The following is a 14,826-nucleotide window of genomic DNA, read 5'->3' on the forward strand; positions in this document are numbered from 1 at the left end:
TAGTTTGTGCTTATGAAATTAAACATCTTTTAAATGCTTTTGATTTGGTTTTTATAAAGGTATTTTAGTAATTTTATTCAGTTTATTAAATATTTTTATATTAAATACTTTTATATATGCAAATACAAGTGATCGTGATGGTTACGGGGACAAGCGGTGGTCAATAGGAGTAGAGCTATGAGGGCATTCTAATCATTTCAGTTTCCTCAATTTTATTTCATGATGATTTTTATGGTTGTATTTGACTATACATACTATAATTTTTAGTTTGTGCTTATGAAATTAAACATCTTTTAAATGCTTTTGATTTGGTTTTTATAAAGATATTTTAGTAATTTTATTTAGTTTAATAATTAATGTTTTATTCAAATGCTTTTGAGTTTATTAAATATTTTTATATTAAATACATACTTAAAATAAATAATTTAGTGATGTCTTCCTTCAAAGGGTAATACTTCTTAAGGAGACATTACACCTAGATTGAGGAGGGGGAAAGTAACTTTTAAAATTATGTTAGAGGAAAATTATTAGTTTTTCAATCTAATGTGAGAAAAGAGAATAAATTTTTATATTTTTAATGAAAGCATTAAATGATATTTTTACATTTTAAACTAATAACAAAATTTAACATAAATTGCATGATAGGTCGATATTTAGATTTTTAAAATTTTGTTTGGGTGAAAGCATAATTGCAGGAAACCTTGGGTGGGAATATGTCGTTTGGCCATTTATAAATTAAAACATCTACGCGGAGGGTTTCGCCATTCCTTGTCAATTGGTTTGATTCTGATTCGGTGTAGTGATAGTTACTGAGCAAGGTAACCACAATTTTAATAGCTTTTTCAACACAAGGAAAAGTTTCAATAGAGATTTCACTAAGGTAAAACGACTGGATTAAATGAAAATTTGAAATGTCTTATGGGTATGTGCGTATTTCTGGTAATTGTTAGGATAGTGCAATTAGTAGTTAAAGATATCAAAATTGTGATTTGTTGCATGTTGATTTGTTTGGTTGAAAATAGTTATTCGTATTGCAATGTTCGATTGAAATGATCGAGTGTAGCTTCGATTTCTTCGTTTATGCGATCTTGAGACTGAAAGATTAAACAGTGCTTTTCTGGTGTTTGATGATTTGCCTTCGTAGGTTCAAGTGATGTTTTAAATTTATTTTTAAAGTTTTTGCATCGCAGATCATTGCTTTTTGGCTTTTGGATATATACTATAAGAATGCTATCTGTTTTTTTTTTTTTTTTGGGGCCCCTTTTTCTTCTTCCTTGGTGGTGTTACATGGGATTCATGAGTTTATTTTATTATCGGAGTTCAAGTAGTTTGAGTTTCTGGAATTTCTTTCTCATTATTCCATTTATTTATTTTTTATTATTTGCTATTTTATTGTATTGATCATTATGCACATTGGATTGGGTTATTAGAAAACTTCAGATGTGTTTTTTTATCATTATTGAGTTTGGAAGTTGTTGCAGTTACTGTACTAGGAAACAAACATTTGTTTGTTAATGAACTATAATGTTGTTTTCACTCTAATCTTCTTCCCCAGATCAGGCAACTGAATCGGTGCTCTAGGAATCAGCTACCTTGTGGTTTTGGGCCTTGTATACCAAACCAAAACTGGCTCCGTTCTCCCAATTCTCCTTTTCAATTGTTGGATTGTTGGGAGCTGCTGAGGATTTGTCATACATAGTATATCTTTCCATTTTAGTTGTGTTTGGTTTACAATTTTTTGAAAATGGCTCCATTCCAAGACCTCTTCCAACTTACTGGTGCTTTGGTTGAGATAATGTGATATGAGCCAGCTGTTATAATTCTATGTTTTTCTGTGGTGTTGCTTTCTCATGAAATTTAACTGTGTTTTGCTAGTGCCAAGTCGCCTGTGAATACAACTGCTATAACAGAATGATTTTTTTTTCTTTTTGGGGTGTGTGTGTATTCATTGTTGAATCTTCTCTGTTTCTAAGCTAATTAGATTGGGAGAATTGGAACTAGAATGGAGGCTTTAAAGTATAATTGGTTGATTAGTTGAGTATTGACTTCAAGTATGAATTAAAGGCTTTCTTGAGGATTTAATGTTTTATTAAGGTTTCCCACTAGTCTAGTTTGCATATGAAGAGTGTCTTAAATAATTGACTTTGATATTTTCTTGGGATATCTTTTGGCCCTTCCTATGTTCTATTGTTTAACAAGTTATGAAACTGCATTATCTGGGTTAGGAAATTAGACATACTGCAGTTTTAAAGTGTTGCCTTGGTTGGGTTTACTTCTCTCTTATCTTCTGTATTGTTTTTCTTAGAGGTTTGTAGATATTGTTATGCTACATGTGTTATTTTGACATGAGTCTTTGTTATGCTTTGCTGGTGGTAAGTTCAAAGGAATCAAATAAAAGCTAGGTGTGATTCAATTCCACTTTATAAGAGGCCAGATGCTACCTTAGAAAGATTGACCTACACTATTTAAATGCAATTTAAATTAGCATGGCAACTTAGTTGAGTATCTAAATTTTTCTTTTAAAAACTTATAGGTCAGTTAGCATTAAGAGTTATTTTGGTCTCTCTTTTAATTTAGATACTAGTCAAGATAATTTCTTACAAAATATACCTCATGTCTTTTTTTTTTTATTTATGTGCATTTCTTTTGGATTATGTTTAAATTTTGCTTTAACTATCATTTTTAAAAAAATAATAGACAAGAAGTGAGTAGTTTTTTTACTCTGAAATGAATGTAGGTTAGAATGTCAACAATCAGAAACCTAAAAATCAAGACAAGTACATGCAAGCGCATTGTGAAGGAACTTCATTCATATGAGAAAGAGGTTGAGAGAGAAGCTGCTAAAACTGCAGATATGAAGGAGAAAGGAGCAGACCCTTATGACCTCAAGCAACAGGAAAATGTTCTGGCTGAATCAAGGATGATGATTCCTGATTGTCATAAGCGCCTTGAGGCTGCCTTAGCTGATCTCAAAGCTACTCTGGTATTGCATCGATCCTTTAGTTTTACCCACATTATGCTCAGACTTAAAGATTTCAATTAATATTGTCTTGACATTTTAACTTTACGAGCATGCACAACTTTTTTCCTTTAGTGAGGATAAATGATCTGCTTCACATTCTGCCCAATTTTCCTGGAAAAATATGTGTTAGAGGCCTATCTCTAGGCATAGATTCTTATTTAGCGTGATGCAGCATAGAAGGAATGAGTGGCAACTATAGATGTGGGCTTAACCCAAAAATTTGAATTAAAAAAGAAAATTTTTTCATGTAAATTAGGTTGTTACTTGAGTTTTTTTGTTGGAGACTAGACAATTTGTACTAATAGCAAAATGTTGTGAAAGTAGCCCACATTTTGTGTCACACTTTGTCATGTGCGTGAGGAGTAGTTTGTTGATATATTTAAGATGAAATAAGTTTTCAACTCAAGTTGCAACTGTTTAGCTCTTTTAGCATATTTTTATCTTAGATCTAATCTCTCTTGAGCATCCTATTAAATCCACAGGCATTAATATTTTTGCTCCTCTACATGTAGGTGTTGACCATGTTTTAAGGCAACACAAGAGGCCATAAAATATGTGTGAAATTCAAATTAGTTCTAAACTAAGAATGTCCTAACTGAAATACTGAATTGCAAGTTGTTCATATTCAAAAGTTAGGATTCTTCTTAATAGGATCAGATGCCCTTCTATATATTTAATCTTGTCTAAAAATGTTTTACCAGTTTGACAATATCAAGTTGTAGAAAGAAACATAAAAAGTGGTACAGTGGAATACCAGGTACTTTATTATTAATTTTTTGTATCTTATTTTTTTTTCAGGCTGAGTTGGAGGAAGTGAATCAGGAAGGTGCAGAAATGGATGATGCTCGAAGCACCATAGCAGATGTTGAACGGTTCCTAACAAAGGAAGCATAGTTATCAAGTTCATATCAACCATTGTGTGTGTTCCGAATCACAATTAGTGTACACATATGGTGATGCTTTTATGTATTAGATTGTCATTGGCCTACCACCTGTTATGTTACTGAACTATGTGAGGAAACTTAAAAATTGTACCACCAGTTGATTGTTTCTGATTAAGTTGTGCAAGTTGTGCACCCTTCTTTCCTCATTAGATCATTTGGATGACAAATTATCTATTTCTTCAGTCGGAAACAAGACCTCGATGAGAATGACAAATGTACATTCATGGTTTGAAAGTGGATTTGTTACTGTTTTTGAGCATCTAAATTATGTTGGAAAATGGTGATATGTATATTGATTTTAACAAGACTACCATGTACTCAAGTGCAGGAAGATTTATGTCAAGTAACTGTACTGATACCATAAATGACTTCGACAAATTTTGGGTAGAAAAGACGCAATCCGTAATCCGTCCAGAATCAGAAGAGAAAAATCCTGTACACAATGCCAAATGTTACAACAATCATAAAATACAGTCATTCTTTGTTCATGGAAACTAAGCATATCATTTCCAACTCTTATAATGAATGGTGAGATCGTCTCCTCAACTTTCTGCGGAAAGGCCTGCAGGCCTCAATGCTGAGATCAACTGCAGCTGCAAGTGCCATGAAGATAGCAGCATCCTCCACACATGTAACATGTCGCATCGCTAGTTGTACCATTGGCTTGCTGCTCTTACCTTCTCCTTGCACTCTACAGCTCATCACAAACCCTCCAACAACCGGAGCCAATCCAGAAAAATCTCCACTGCTTTGCGGACTTGGAATTGGAGTAGCAACTGTCTGTAATTTTTTGTCAGTATCAATAAAAAACTCTCCACCCTTCTCTGCACTTAAAAATATCTCAGACATGAGAACCTCGCCAGCTTCCTGGCTTTCTGACAGGAGATGAAATCGGCAGCAAATGGAATCTTTGATGCCACGCTCCCGCCAGGCTTCAACCTTTCCCCATGGCTGCCAGGTCTCAGGCCTGCATGCATCAGGGCGAACAATCAACCAAGCTCCTGGGCTGGACCTGGCAACCCAATCACAACCTGTTGATGGAACAAAGGGAGTTGTTATGAATGCTGCCGCAACAGCCGAGCCAGAGAGGTCGTGTATCTTCACCTTCCATCCCTTCCTTTCCCTTCTTTCAGTCTCTATATCAGCACTGTCAGCAGAACCTGACCAGTAAATGGGCAATGAGTCCACCTGTGTCACCCTGCCATTCAATGCAACTACCAAAGGTATCATAAACAATGAACAGATGCCCGAAAAATATCAGGTCTTTCTATTAAAGATTCATGACCAATAATAAATATTTAACTAAGATATTCCTAAACTATTTCTAACATGTGTCAAATGATTCTTGTAAGGGTGTGGATGCTATAAGAATCTAAAACTTTGTAAACAACTAATTTCTTTCAATTTTGTACGAGAAAAAACAAATTAAATTAAGTAAAATGTGTTCACCTGGTATAAGCAAAAGAATCGATTGGAGAACCAGCTACTAGAACATAGATAACTAAAAGATAACCAATCACAATAAGAAAAACTTATTTATAAGAAAAATTAAATGTAGAGATGGCTGAATATATGACTTCTTAAATCTGTTTTTTTTTTTATTTCAGTAATATACTTTCATTTTTATTTTAAATAGTGCTCCCATAAATTTCTAAAATTGCCTTTCCTTTTTCTTTTTTATTTTGTTACATGTGAACAAAAAAGTTTAATAATATTTATAGAAGAGAGATTAGTTTGGAGCTATTCCAATACTAAATTTCTGGATGAGTGCCAAAAAGATGACATAATTCACTTCACCTGTCTCGACTAAACTTGCAGCTAAAAATTGGCTGCCTTATGGAACCTTGAAGCTGGACTATCTGTGGGCTCAACATTGTCACATCTTCAAACTGGAAAACATATCTTGGATCAGGATCAAGTTTCACTCTTAAATGAAGTTCTGCTCCTGGCTTTCCACTCATCTGCTTATTTTTTCCAATGCCTATCCATCCATTGAACAGAATTATTGGCTTCCCTTCACCCCATTCAGGACCCACTACCAATCTAAAAGTCCCAATCTGGTGTTTTTTGACGCCGACACCACAATGGAACCCTCTCCTTCCAGAGAAAACTATGATCTCCAAATATGCATGAGGGTTATAAAAACAGCCAGGTGTCAACAAGGCTTTCAGATCATTTTCTTCCAGATAAAAGCTCGAGGCAATGGTATGAATATCAGGTAGAGCTTCAGGTGAGGATACTAATGGAACTGATGTGGTCTGCACTGGGAAACCCCGTAGTCGTATATCACATAAACATGGGGAAGAAAATGTATGAATTTCAGATTTTGCAGAATTCAAAGTTGATCCAGGAATCCTCAACCCAAGTGAGCCTATTGACAACCTTACGAAAGCCTGAGGATCCATTCTTGTCACACATTTCTCCCCATTGGATTGAAAGCCTTATGCTTGGACAGCTGAAGAAACGTAACAAGTCGTTTGAAAAAAAAAAAAAAACCATAATTAGACCACGAACAACCTGAGAAACAATCTACTTACGAAAAAACCTGAGAAACAATCAGAAAAAGAATGACAGTAGGTGAAAGGATCACGTGATATTTGGGGTGCATCATGTGTTAAAAGTATCTCTGGATCTTGTTGGTTTATCATGTTCATCGATGATAATAAGAGAGTGTTTTCAGTACAACTTCTAAAAGAAAATCTAAAGCTACAAAAACCTTTCAAACTTTCTATTCCATGGTACAAAATCAGTTCAAATCACCATCAAACACTTAAAATTTATCATGGCAGAGAATATTTTAACTCTATTCTTAATTACCATTTGGCAACCCATGGGATTAATTAACATTCTTGTCCTGACAACCCAGAACAAAATGGAGTATTTGAAAGGAAAAAATCACCTTCTTTTAGAAGTTGCTTGATCTTTAATGTTCCCAATGAGAGTTCCTAAATATCTTTAGGGGGAAGTTATTATAACTGCATACCATCTTATCAACCATATGACTTCTCAAGTTTTAAATTTCTGAACACAACTGTGGGTCTTCCCTTATCTTGTCCTCCTTTCTTACCTCTAATGATCTTTGGTTGTGTAGCCTTTCTTCATTCTAACAACCTGAGTCAATTCAAACTAGATCCTAGAGCTCACAAATGTGTTATTCCCCAAATCAAAAAGAGTATAAATGTTATTCTCGCACTCTTCAAAAGGTGTTTGTTTCAAAATATGCTACATTCTTTGAATCTGAACTTTATTTTTCCCCTACTCTTCAGGGAGAGAATCTAGGTAAAGATGAGTACTGTGACTTCATCTTACAAAAACCGATCTTAGCATTCCTACAGTTCCTACTCCTTTGCCTCAAATATTTTATCCTACCATTCTTGATCCTGATGCTACAGTTCTTAATCTTGTAAAATTACCAGTCATAAAGGTGGCTGATTAAAGAATGAGAAATAAATACATAAATATGGATTTTTATTGGACAGGGTACACATAACTAATATGATCATCCAAGCACTAAGATTGCAACTTATAAAATTTACATTCTAGAAAGTCATATCCAGCATATTACTCCGGTAAAGCTTGGATCAGTTGGTAAAATTAAACATAATCCATTGATATTAAAAAATATCACTCACATAATCGAGAAGCAATCACCTTCAGTATGCAACAATAAACATATGTATTTTAAATTTTGTCCTTTCCTTAACCAAAAGAAAAGGTATTGGCCTAATTGTCCCCACGAAATTATATGTCTACAACAAACTAAAAAAGTTATAATCATGAATATCACCTTATCAGCACATGTCACCAGCTTAAGATCATTATCGACTCTCCTCTGTGCATTCAATGTAATACCCAAGATAACAAGCTTCATTTGTGATACTCATTCCTAAAATAACTACAACACTATTTCAAAAGTTTCCAACATATGGTATAACCCTGCAACTTGTGATAGAGAGCAAGATGAACAACCATTTAATCATCAAAATTTTATATTCTCTTCAACTGAAGTAAAATCTTTAACTCAAAGCCCAAGATAAACTATTTGAAGAACTCAGAAGCATCAGTAGCATGCAAAGAAGATTTAAATCTTACCAATAATAAGGAATTCAGAACACAAGGCCTTTAGCTTATTAAGTGCAAAATTAGATGTTTGCAGGTAGTTTATTTTTTAAACAATTAAACCCTTAATGAGTATAAAACCCATTAAAGCATTATCTTCAATTGACAGAATATGGACAGTCAAAATACACAAAAAGCGAAGCCTTCTTTAACTGATTTCAAGGTTAGCTCCATAATCAGCCAATGCATTTAAGATGGTTGAATAACTGAGTCAATCTCATAAATCCGTATTACCCTTTGCTTTCAATTAAAGATATCTAAAGTTAAAATACAAAACCTAGTTGGCAGTGGCTTACAATACAAAATTAATCTCCTGTACTTCAAAACTAGTAAATAAATGAACTGATTTAGAAATTTTCATATATTACCAAAACTAAGAATCTTGAATCTCAGTTTTGCTCGTCTTGGTACTCAATTATTCGTTAAATTTATAAATTTTCAAAAAAAAAATTATTCAAATAATTGTAAGATTCCTGCGTGAATTAAATCAGAAATTAACGTGTAAACCAAAAGAAAGAAAGACTTAAAACGAACGCAAGGGGTCACAAACCAAAAGCAACTAGAAACAGAAACGAAATTGACAAAGTCAACAGAAGGGGCTCAACTTACTAAATGGTTAAATGGGAAATCGTCTAAATAATCATAGTAATGAAATTAAAGATAATTCTGCGATGCCATGCGAGCAAAGTCGAACATCATTTCATTTGATGAATTGCTTCAGAAAAGGGAAGAAGAGGATAGCGATGATGGTGATGAAAATGAGAGGGAGGGAGAGAGAGAAAAAAAAAACAGAAGATAAAAATAAATGTGGGATTTCACGTACACCGTGCACGGATCACGGGAAACAAACAATGGACCAAGAAAGTAAAGCGAAGAAACTAAAAATTTTTTTATTTTAAGGCAATTAAATATTGACAGGACGTGAAGACAGCTGGGAACAACGTTGGCTGGTTGAAATTAAGAGAAGATATCGCTTTCGCACACCTCTCTCCTCACGTCATCCCCTCTCCTTGTCTCATTTATTCTTCCTTTTCTATTCTATTCTACAATTTTAAGGCTGATTAGATTATTTGTCAAATTAGCATCACTGATTTTTTAATGGGAAGTTATAAAAAAAACCTAAAACTAAAGGGTGTTAAAAAAATTATTTAAAACTCTAAGAGTTAAGTAAAAATGTTTTCAATTTGAGAAATAATTAAACTGCCTTTATATATAAGCCCCACATTTTCCACAAATTTACTGTTTAAATTTAGAAAAAAATTCAGATCTCTGACAAGTCTCTTATGGGTACAACGGATTTTTGTTTTTTCTATCAACTTTTCATATTTTTCAACAATCGAAAATGATAAATAAAGATAGTACATCATTTCATTTCTTGTTTAAATCAATTTATTGTTATGAGTATTGAGATTTGAGAGAGATTTTGAGGTTTGAATATTTAGGGTTTCGATTTTGAACAATGCATAAAATGTTTTGATTTTTAGTTGTTTTGCTTAAATTTCTTGAGGGGTTTTATGTTATTGGATATGTAGATTTGATTTATGTTGAAATTAGAGACTGAAATAACGATTTTTTGATCGAAAAATAGGTTAGATCTGTTGATGGTACGGTAATCTCCCACGGGTGCCTGTGGGATAGGGGGAAATATAGCATTTTCAAATTTTTAGGGGGAGTGGGAGATCCGGGGGGTCTATGGGAAATTTTACACTGAACAGTGGGGCAATCCGTGAAAACCGTGGGTTGAGTGGAAATTGATTCTTAGTTGTTTTGCTTGAATTTCTTGAGGAGTTTTATGTTACTGGATATATAGATTTGATTTGTGTTGAAATTAGAGGTTGAAATGACGATTTTTGATCGAAAAATGGGTTAGATCTGTCGGTGGTACGGTAATCTCTCACAGGCCCCCGTGGGGTAGGGGGAAATTTAGCGTTTTCAAATTTTTAGGGGGAGGGGGAAGAGGGGGAGATCTAGGGGGGTCCGTGGGAAATTTTACACTGAATTGTAGGGCAGTCCGTGAAAACCGTGGGTTGAGTGGAAATTGACTTTTTTTAAAGTATAGGGCCTATAGGAAGCAGATTTTGAACGGTCATAACTTTTAAGCTTTATAACAACAACTAGCTTTGCCATTGCGCCTAATTTAGAGGCCCAAATAAAACTATTTTAGTGTGTATTGTATAATTTTTTTGTTTTACCAAATTTAAGATTTTTAGTTTTTATGATTTTGAGCTTATTTGTAATCGGCTAGACTTTTCTGATATGTAGTTTTCAAATTTAACATTTGTCTCTTTAGTTTTGTGCTTTTGTAGACACATTTTACGATGTAATTACAAAATTTTAAATCGATTTTTCGGTTTTCTTATTCTTAAGAACATGTAGTTTTCGAAATTCAGATCTGTTTTTTCAGATTTTTGAGTGATTTTTTATTGTTGATATTCTAGGGTATTTCTTTATTTTTAACATGTTATTTAAATCCTTTATATATTGTGTATTATCAAAATGCCCTCCATATTTTTCTAACATTTCATTTAACCCCTAAATTATTATCAAATATTCAAATGCCTTTTTTACATGACACACAAACTAGATTTAACAAATAAAATTAAGTTTTGAGTTAAGACTCATATAAATGTTTTTTTTTTACGAATTACTTTTTTTTCTACTCGAATTTAGAAATACGAACTTCTTCCTTTTGAACGAACCCATAGTAATTGATATTAAGTAAAAATGAGAGTGAGAGTAAGTGTTTAAGTGATATAAAAAGTATATGTAATGAGAGTGAAAGTGAGAGGATTTATATAGATGTGGTGAAGGGTAATTTTGGTATTTTAAAAAAAAATTAGAGCATTTTTGCTTAGAAATAGGAAAAATAGGCATTTTTGCTTAATAAAAAGGTAAAATGACCATTTAATTTAATTTCCCTTTTTTAAAAATCTAAATAGTCTCTATCATTCAATTTTGTTAAATCCCTCTATTAATTATAAAAATAAAAACGTTATTTAATTAATAATATTAAAATAAATAAAATTTTATTTTTCTATTTTACTTTTAAAAATTGATGTTTTTTTTTCTCATTTTAATTTTTAAAAAGTTATATTTTCTCTTTCAGAGTTTTGTTCTTTTCTCTTTCTTCTCTGAAAACCATTCTCTAGTCGATCTCTTATACAAGTGCTCTTTATCTCCTCTCAGATGAAGATGAATCATCAGACAATTAGAAGTCGATTGACACATAGTGGACATAGATCTTTGCAAAGAATCTCTGCAAATCATTGACATATAGATCCATTGTATAAACAATCGTCTGGTTGATTTGTCTATTGGTCGATCCGCACAAATCCATTGCATAGATCTATGCAATGGATCTTTGCAAATAGTTGACACATAGATCTATTACACAAACAATCGTTTGGTTGATCTATGTGTTGGTTGATCTGCACATATCCATTGCATAGATTTGTGCCCATTGTGTGTCGACCGTCTTTTGATTATCTGACAACTTGTTTTCATTCAAGAGGCAGGAAGTTGGCTAAAGAATGGTCGTCGGAGAAGGAATGGAAAAGAATAAAATTATAGAGGAGAAAATGTAACATTTCAAAATTTAAATTGAGAAAAAATTATGAATTTTTAAAATTAAAGTAGAGAAATAAAATAAAAATTTATTTATTTTAACATTATCAATTAAATAATAATTTTACTTTTACAACTAATAAAGACTTCTAAAAAAAATTAGATAACAAAGAGATTTTTAAAATTTCTAAAAATTATAAGTAATTTATCAATGGACTAAACCTTTGGGATTTCTTAACCACACAACGCAACGCCTCACTATTTATATTTTAAATTAAATAATTTCCAGTTTCTAACAAATAGAACAATATTTTTGTTATTATAATTTAAAAATTAAAACAAAAATGTTTTTTGTATTTCTCCTGTTTAAATTGAAAAAGTAATTTTTAAAATATTCAATAACTCACTTTAAAGGTCTTCAAATGGAAAAAAAATATATTATATTTTAAAATTATAGATTGAGCATCCCATTAATTTTTCTAGGCGAAAGTACTATTTCCCACCCAAAATATCCTTTTATTTTAAGTTTTCATTCTTTAATTTTAAAAATTATATTTACTCACACATAGACGATTAAAATTATTAAAATTCTAACCCCTTAAAATTTTATTTCTTTCCCTCCCCCCCCCCCCCCCCCTGCAAAAAAAAAAAAACTCTACAAATAAACCATTTCTCTCATAAACCAAATTTTAAAAAATGATATTTTTCCCCTAGGGTTTAGTTTTCAAACTCTGATGTCATTGCTAGCGGTCCCTCCCTCCCGAAACTTCCTCTCTCTCTAGTGATCTCTCTCCTTTTAACTGGACACCCGATCGATATCGAATAAAATTGGGGAGAGGAAGAGTTTTGTTAAGAAGATAAAACTCTTCGTCTTCCCAAATGAAGCTCTTCGTCTTCCCAAATGAAGACAAGATCTTTGTCTTCATCTCCCAACGAAACTTTTCCTCTTTTTAGACGAGATCTTTGTTGATTAGCGTTCCAAAGGAGGAGAAAGAGATTGTCAAAGCATGTTGATGCATTAGGGAATCTTTGTCGTTGGCAATGGCACCAGGGATCGAAAACTAAACTTTGGAGGGGAAATGTCATTTTTTAAAACTTGGCTTAAGAGCAAACTTTTATTTTTTAAGGTTTTGGGGAGAGAGGGGGGAGAGAGAGAAGAAAATTAAATTTTAATTTATTTTTAATATTACAGATGAAATGACGAATTTACTCTTAAAACTAACAAACTTAACCCCTCATGAATGAGTGTTTGGGATTCTCATAGTTAAAAGATGAAAACTTGAGAAAACATTATAATTTGGTGGGAATAAGGTTGGATTGGAACCGCTCAAACTCAATTCGAATGAGCTCGAAATGAGCTCAAATCTTAAAATTCAATATTTTCAAGCTCGAGTTTTGGAGTGTTTAGCTCATCAAACTTGTAAGCTAAAAATTTTGATGCAAAATAACATCGTTCTGACCAATATATATTAAAATGACGTCGTTTTAATAACGAGTTAGTTAAAAGTTTGATTTGAGCTCGAACTCAGTTCTATATAAATCGAACCAAGTTCAAGTTTGGATGAGCTCAAATTTAATTCGATTCAAATCTAATCCTAATAAGTCCTTTGGCCATTTTTATAAGTAATGTTTTGAGCAACCAGAAGTTTCAATCTCTAAAATTTTAACACGCAACTTCCGTAGACAAAATAAGACTTTTTTTTTCCAAAATTATATAAAAAAATAAATAAAATCACACCTGCGGCTTTCTCTTGTATTTGTCATCCTCTCCCTCTCTTCAAACTCCTTCAACGTTCTCCCTCCTCTTCCTTCGCCATCATGTCCAGCTTCCTCTGCGCCTTCAGATTGTTCGCTCTCGCCTCTGCCTCGTCTCTCTCCGCCGCTATTTCTCTCTTCTCCTTCCTACTCATGCATATCTCCCTGTTGTCTACTTCCACCACCATCACGCTTTTCTCTTCTGTAGCGCTGCCTCCGCCATGCTATATCACAATTATCGGAGTTTGTTTGATTTCCAGTCGTAGGATCGCTCCAGGCAATATCCATAATCGCATTGAACGTGTAGTCTACATTTGCCACAGCTTATTATATTTTGATTGTGCTTTATGATTCTTCCAAATATCAAAATTGATTATTAAGTAAATTACATATTTGGTAAAAAAAAAACTTTTAAATTACCTTTTTTTTCTTAAAATTAAATTAAACACTCGTATTAAGTTAAGTGAAAATGCCCTCATTTTTAAATCTTAAGTAAAAATATCCTCTTTTCAAGAGTTAAGCAAAAATATCCCAAATTTTTTTGAAATGCAACAATTAATTTTACCACTTTTATATAAACTCTCACTTTTATACATTTCTCATACCATTCAAATTTTCATTTTTCACTTAATTTATGACATTGTGAGTTTATTTAAAAAAAAAATTTGTGTTTCTGAGTTCGAATAAAAAAAGGTCTATGATAACAAGATTTTTATATGAATCTTAATTTAAAACTTAATTTATTCATTAAATCAAGTTCGTATATTTTATTTATATACTGACATAGAGGGCATTTGGATATTTGATTATATATGAGAGGGTTAAATAAATGTTAGAAAAATATGAAGATATTTTGATATTAGACAATCCATGAAGGCGTTAAATAAAAAATGTTAAAAGAATATAGGGGTATTTCGATATCTGACAATGTATAAGGGTGTTAACCAAAATATTAGATAAATATAGAGGTATTTTGAAACATTAGGGTGCTAAATGAAATGTGCCAAAATTGAAAGGGTATTTAGATATTATAAAAATATCAAGTTCGTATAAGTTAAAAAATATAAGGGATATTTTGACTTTTGATAATATATAAGGGGGTTACATGAAATACATGAAAAATATAAGAGCATTTTGATATCAAGCAATATATGAAGGGGACATTTGATAGTAGACAATGTTTGGGGCTGTTGACTAAAATGTAGGAGGATGTTAAGAAATGTAAGCAAATTAGAGGGGGTATTTTGATAATTGATAATATATGAGGGGTTTAATGAAATAGTAGGAACATATGGAAGACTATTTGATATTAGTAAAGTTGATTATATTGGTAAAATTTAATGTGAATTTTTCTAATAAATGTTTTTATTTTTATCAATAGTATTCATTATAGGACTGATTATTGAAATAATAGGTTATATT

General features: G+C 32.2%; 2 protein-coding genes across 10 annotated transcripts; one reads left to right on the top strand and one right to left on the bottom strand.

Annotated features, from left to right (window-relative positions):
• Positions 1–719: 719 nt before the first annotated feature.
• Positions 720–4,225, top strand: LOC123208229 (tubulin-folding cofactor A). Of its 6 annotated transcripts, none has more exons than XM_044625624.1 (4): positions 749–880; positions 1,556–1,698; positions 2,738–2,983; positions 3,821–4,225. In XM_044625624.1, the coding sequence occupies exons 3-4, from the start codon at positions 2,744–2,746 to the stop codon at positions 3,914–3,916; spliced, it is 336 nt and encodes a 111-aa protein (XP_044481559.1). In that variant the 5' UTR covers positions 749–880; positions 1,556–1,698; positions 2,738–2,743; the 3' UTR covers positions 3,917–4,225. The 6 variants fall into 6 exon arrangements, with proteins under 6 accessions (XP_044481573.1, XP_044481555.1, XP_044481559.1 ...); XM_044625631.1 differs by having other exon boundaries at positions 1,556–1,629; positions 2,737–2,983; XM_044625638.1 differs by lacking the exon at positions 1,556–1,698 and having other exon boundaries at positions 720–818.
• Positions 4,226–4,344: 119 nt separating this feature from the next.
• On the bottom strand, positions 4,345–8,995 carry LOC123208202. 4 transcript variants are annotated; one of them, XM_044625597.1, is made up of 3 exons: positions 8,691–8,995; positions 5,764–6,421; positions 4,345–5,164 (listed from the first exon to the last, which is right to left on the bottom strand). In XM_044625597.1, exons 2-3 carry the CDS (start codon positions 6,369–6,371, stop codon positions 4,483–4,485), a joined length of 1,290 nt encoding a protein of 429 aa, XP_044481532.1. In that variant the 5' UTR covers positions 6,372–6,421; positions 8,691–8,995; the 3' UTR covers positions 4,345–4,482. The 4 variants fall into 4 exon arrangements, with proteins under 4 accessions (XP_044481532.1, XP_044481529.1, XP_044481538.1 ...); XM_044625594.1 differs by having other exon boundaries at positions 8,695–8,994; XM_044625603.1 differs by lacking the exon at positions 8,691–8,995 and adding an exon at positions 7,754–8,672.
• Positions 8,996–14,826: the final 5,831 nt, after the last annotated feature.

Source organism: Mangifera indica, chromosome 2, assembly GCF_011075055.1.
Source record: "Mangifera indica cultivar Alphonso chromosome 2, CATAS_Mindica_2.1, whole genome shotgun sequence".
Classification (NCBI taxonomy): domain Eukaryota; kingdom Viridiplantae; phylum Streptophyta; class Magnoliopsida; order Sapindales; family Anacardiaceae; genus Mangifera; species Mangifera indica.

What these genes read in the sequence shown, in the direction of transcription:
- LOC123208202 (XM_044625597.1), bottom strand. Translation starts at nt 6,371, where the DNA reads ATGGATCCTCAGGCTTTCGTAAGGTTGTCAATAGGCTCACTTGGGTTG. An exon ending in TGCAAGTTTAGTCGAGACAG is followed by an intron (nt 5,165 to 5,763) that starts GTGAAGTGAATT and finishes ATTGAATGGCAG; the next exon opens with GGTGACACAGGTGGACTCAT.
- LOC123208229 (XM_044625638.1), top strand. Translation starts at nt 2,744, where the DNA reads ATGTCAACAATCAGAAACCTAAAAATCAAGACAAGTACATGCAAGCGC. An exon ending in CTGATCTCAAAGCTACTCTG is followed by an intron (nt 2,984 to 3,820) that starts GTATTGCATCGA and finishes TTTTTTTTTCAG; the next exon opens with GCTGAGTTGGAGGAAGTGAA.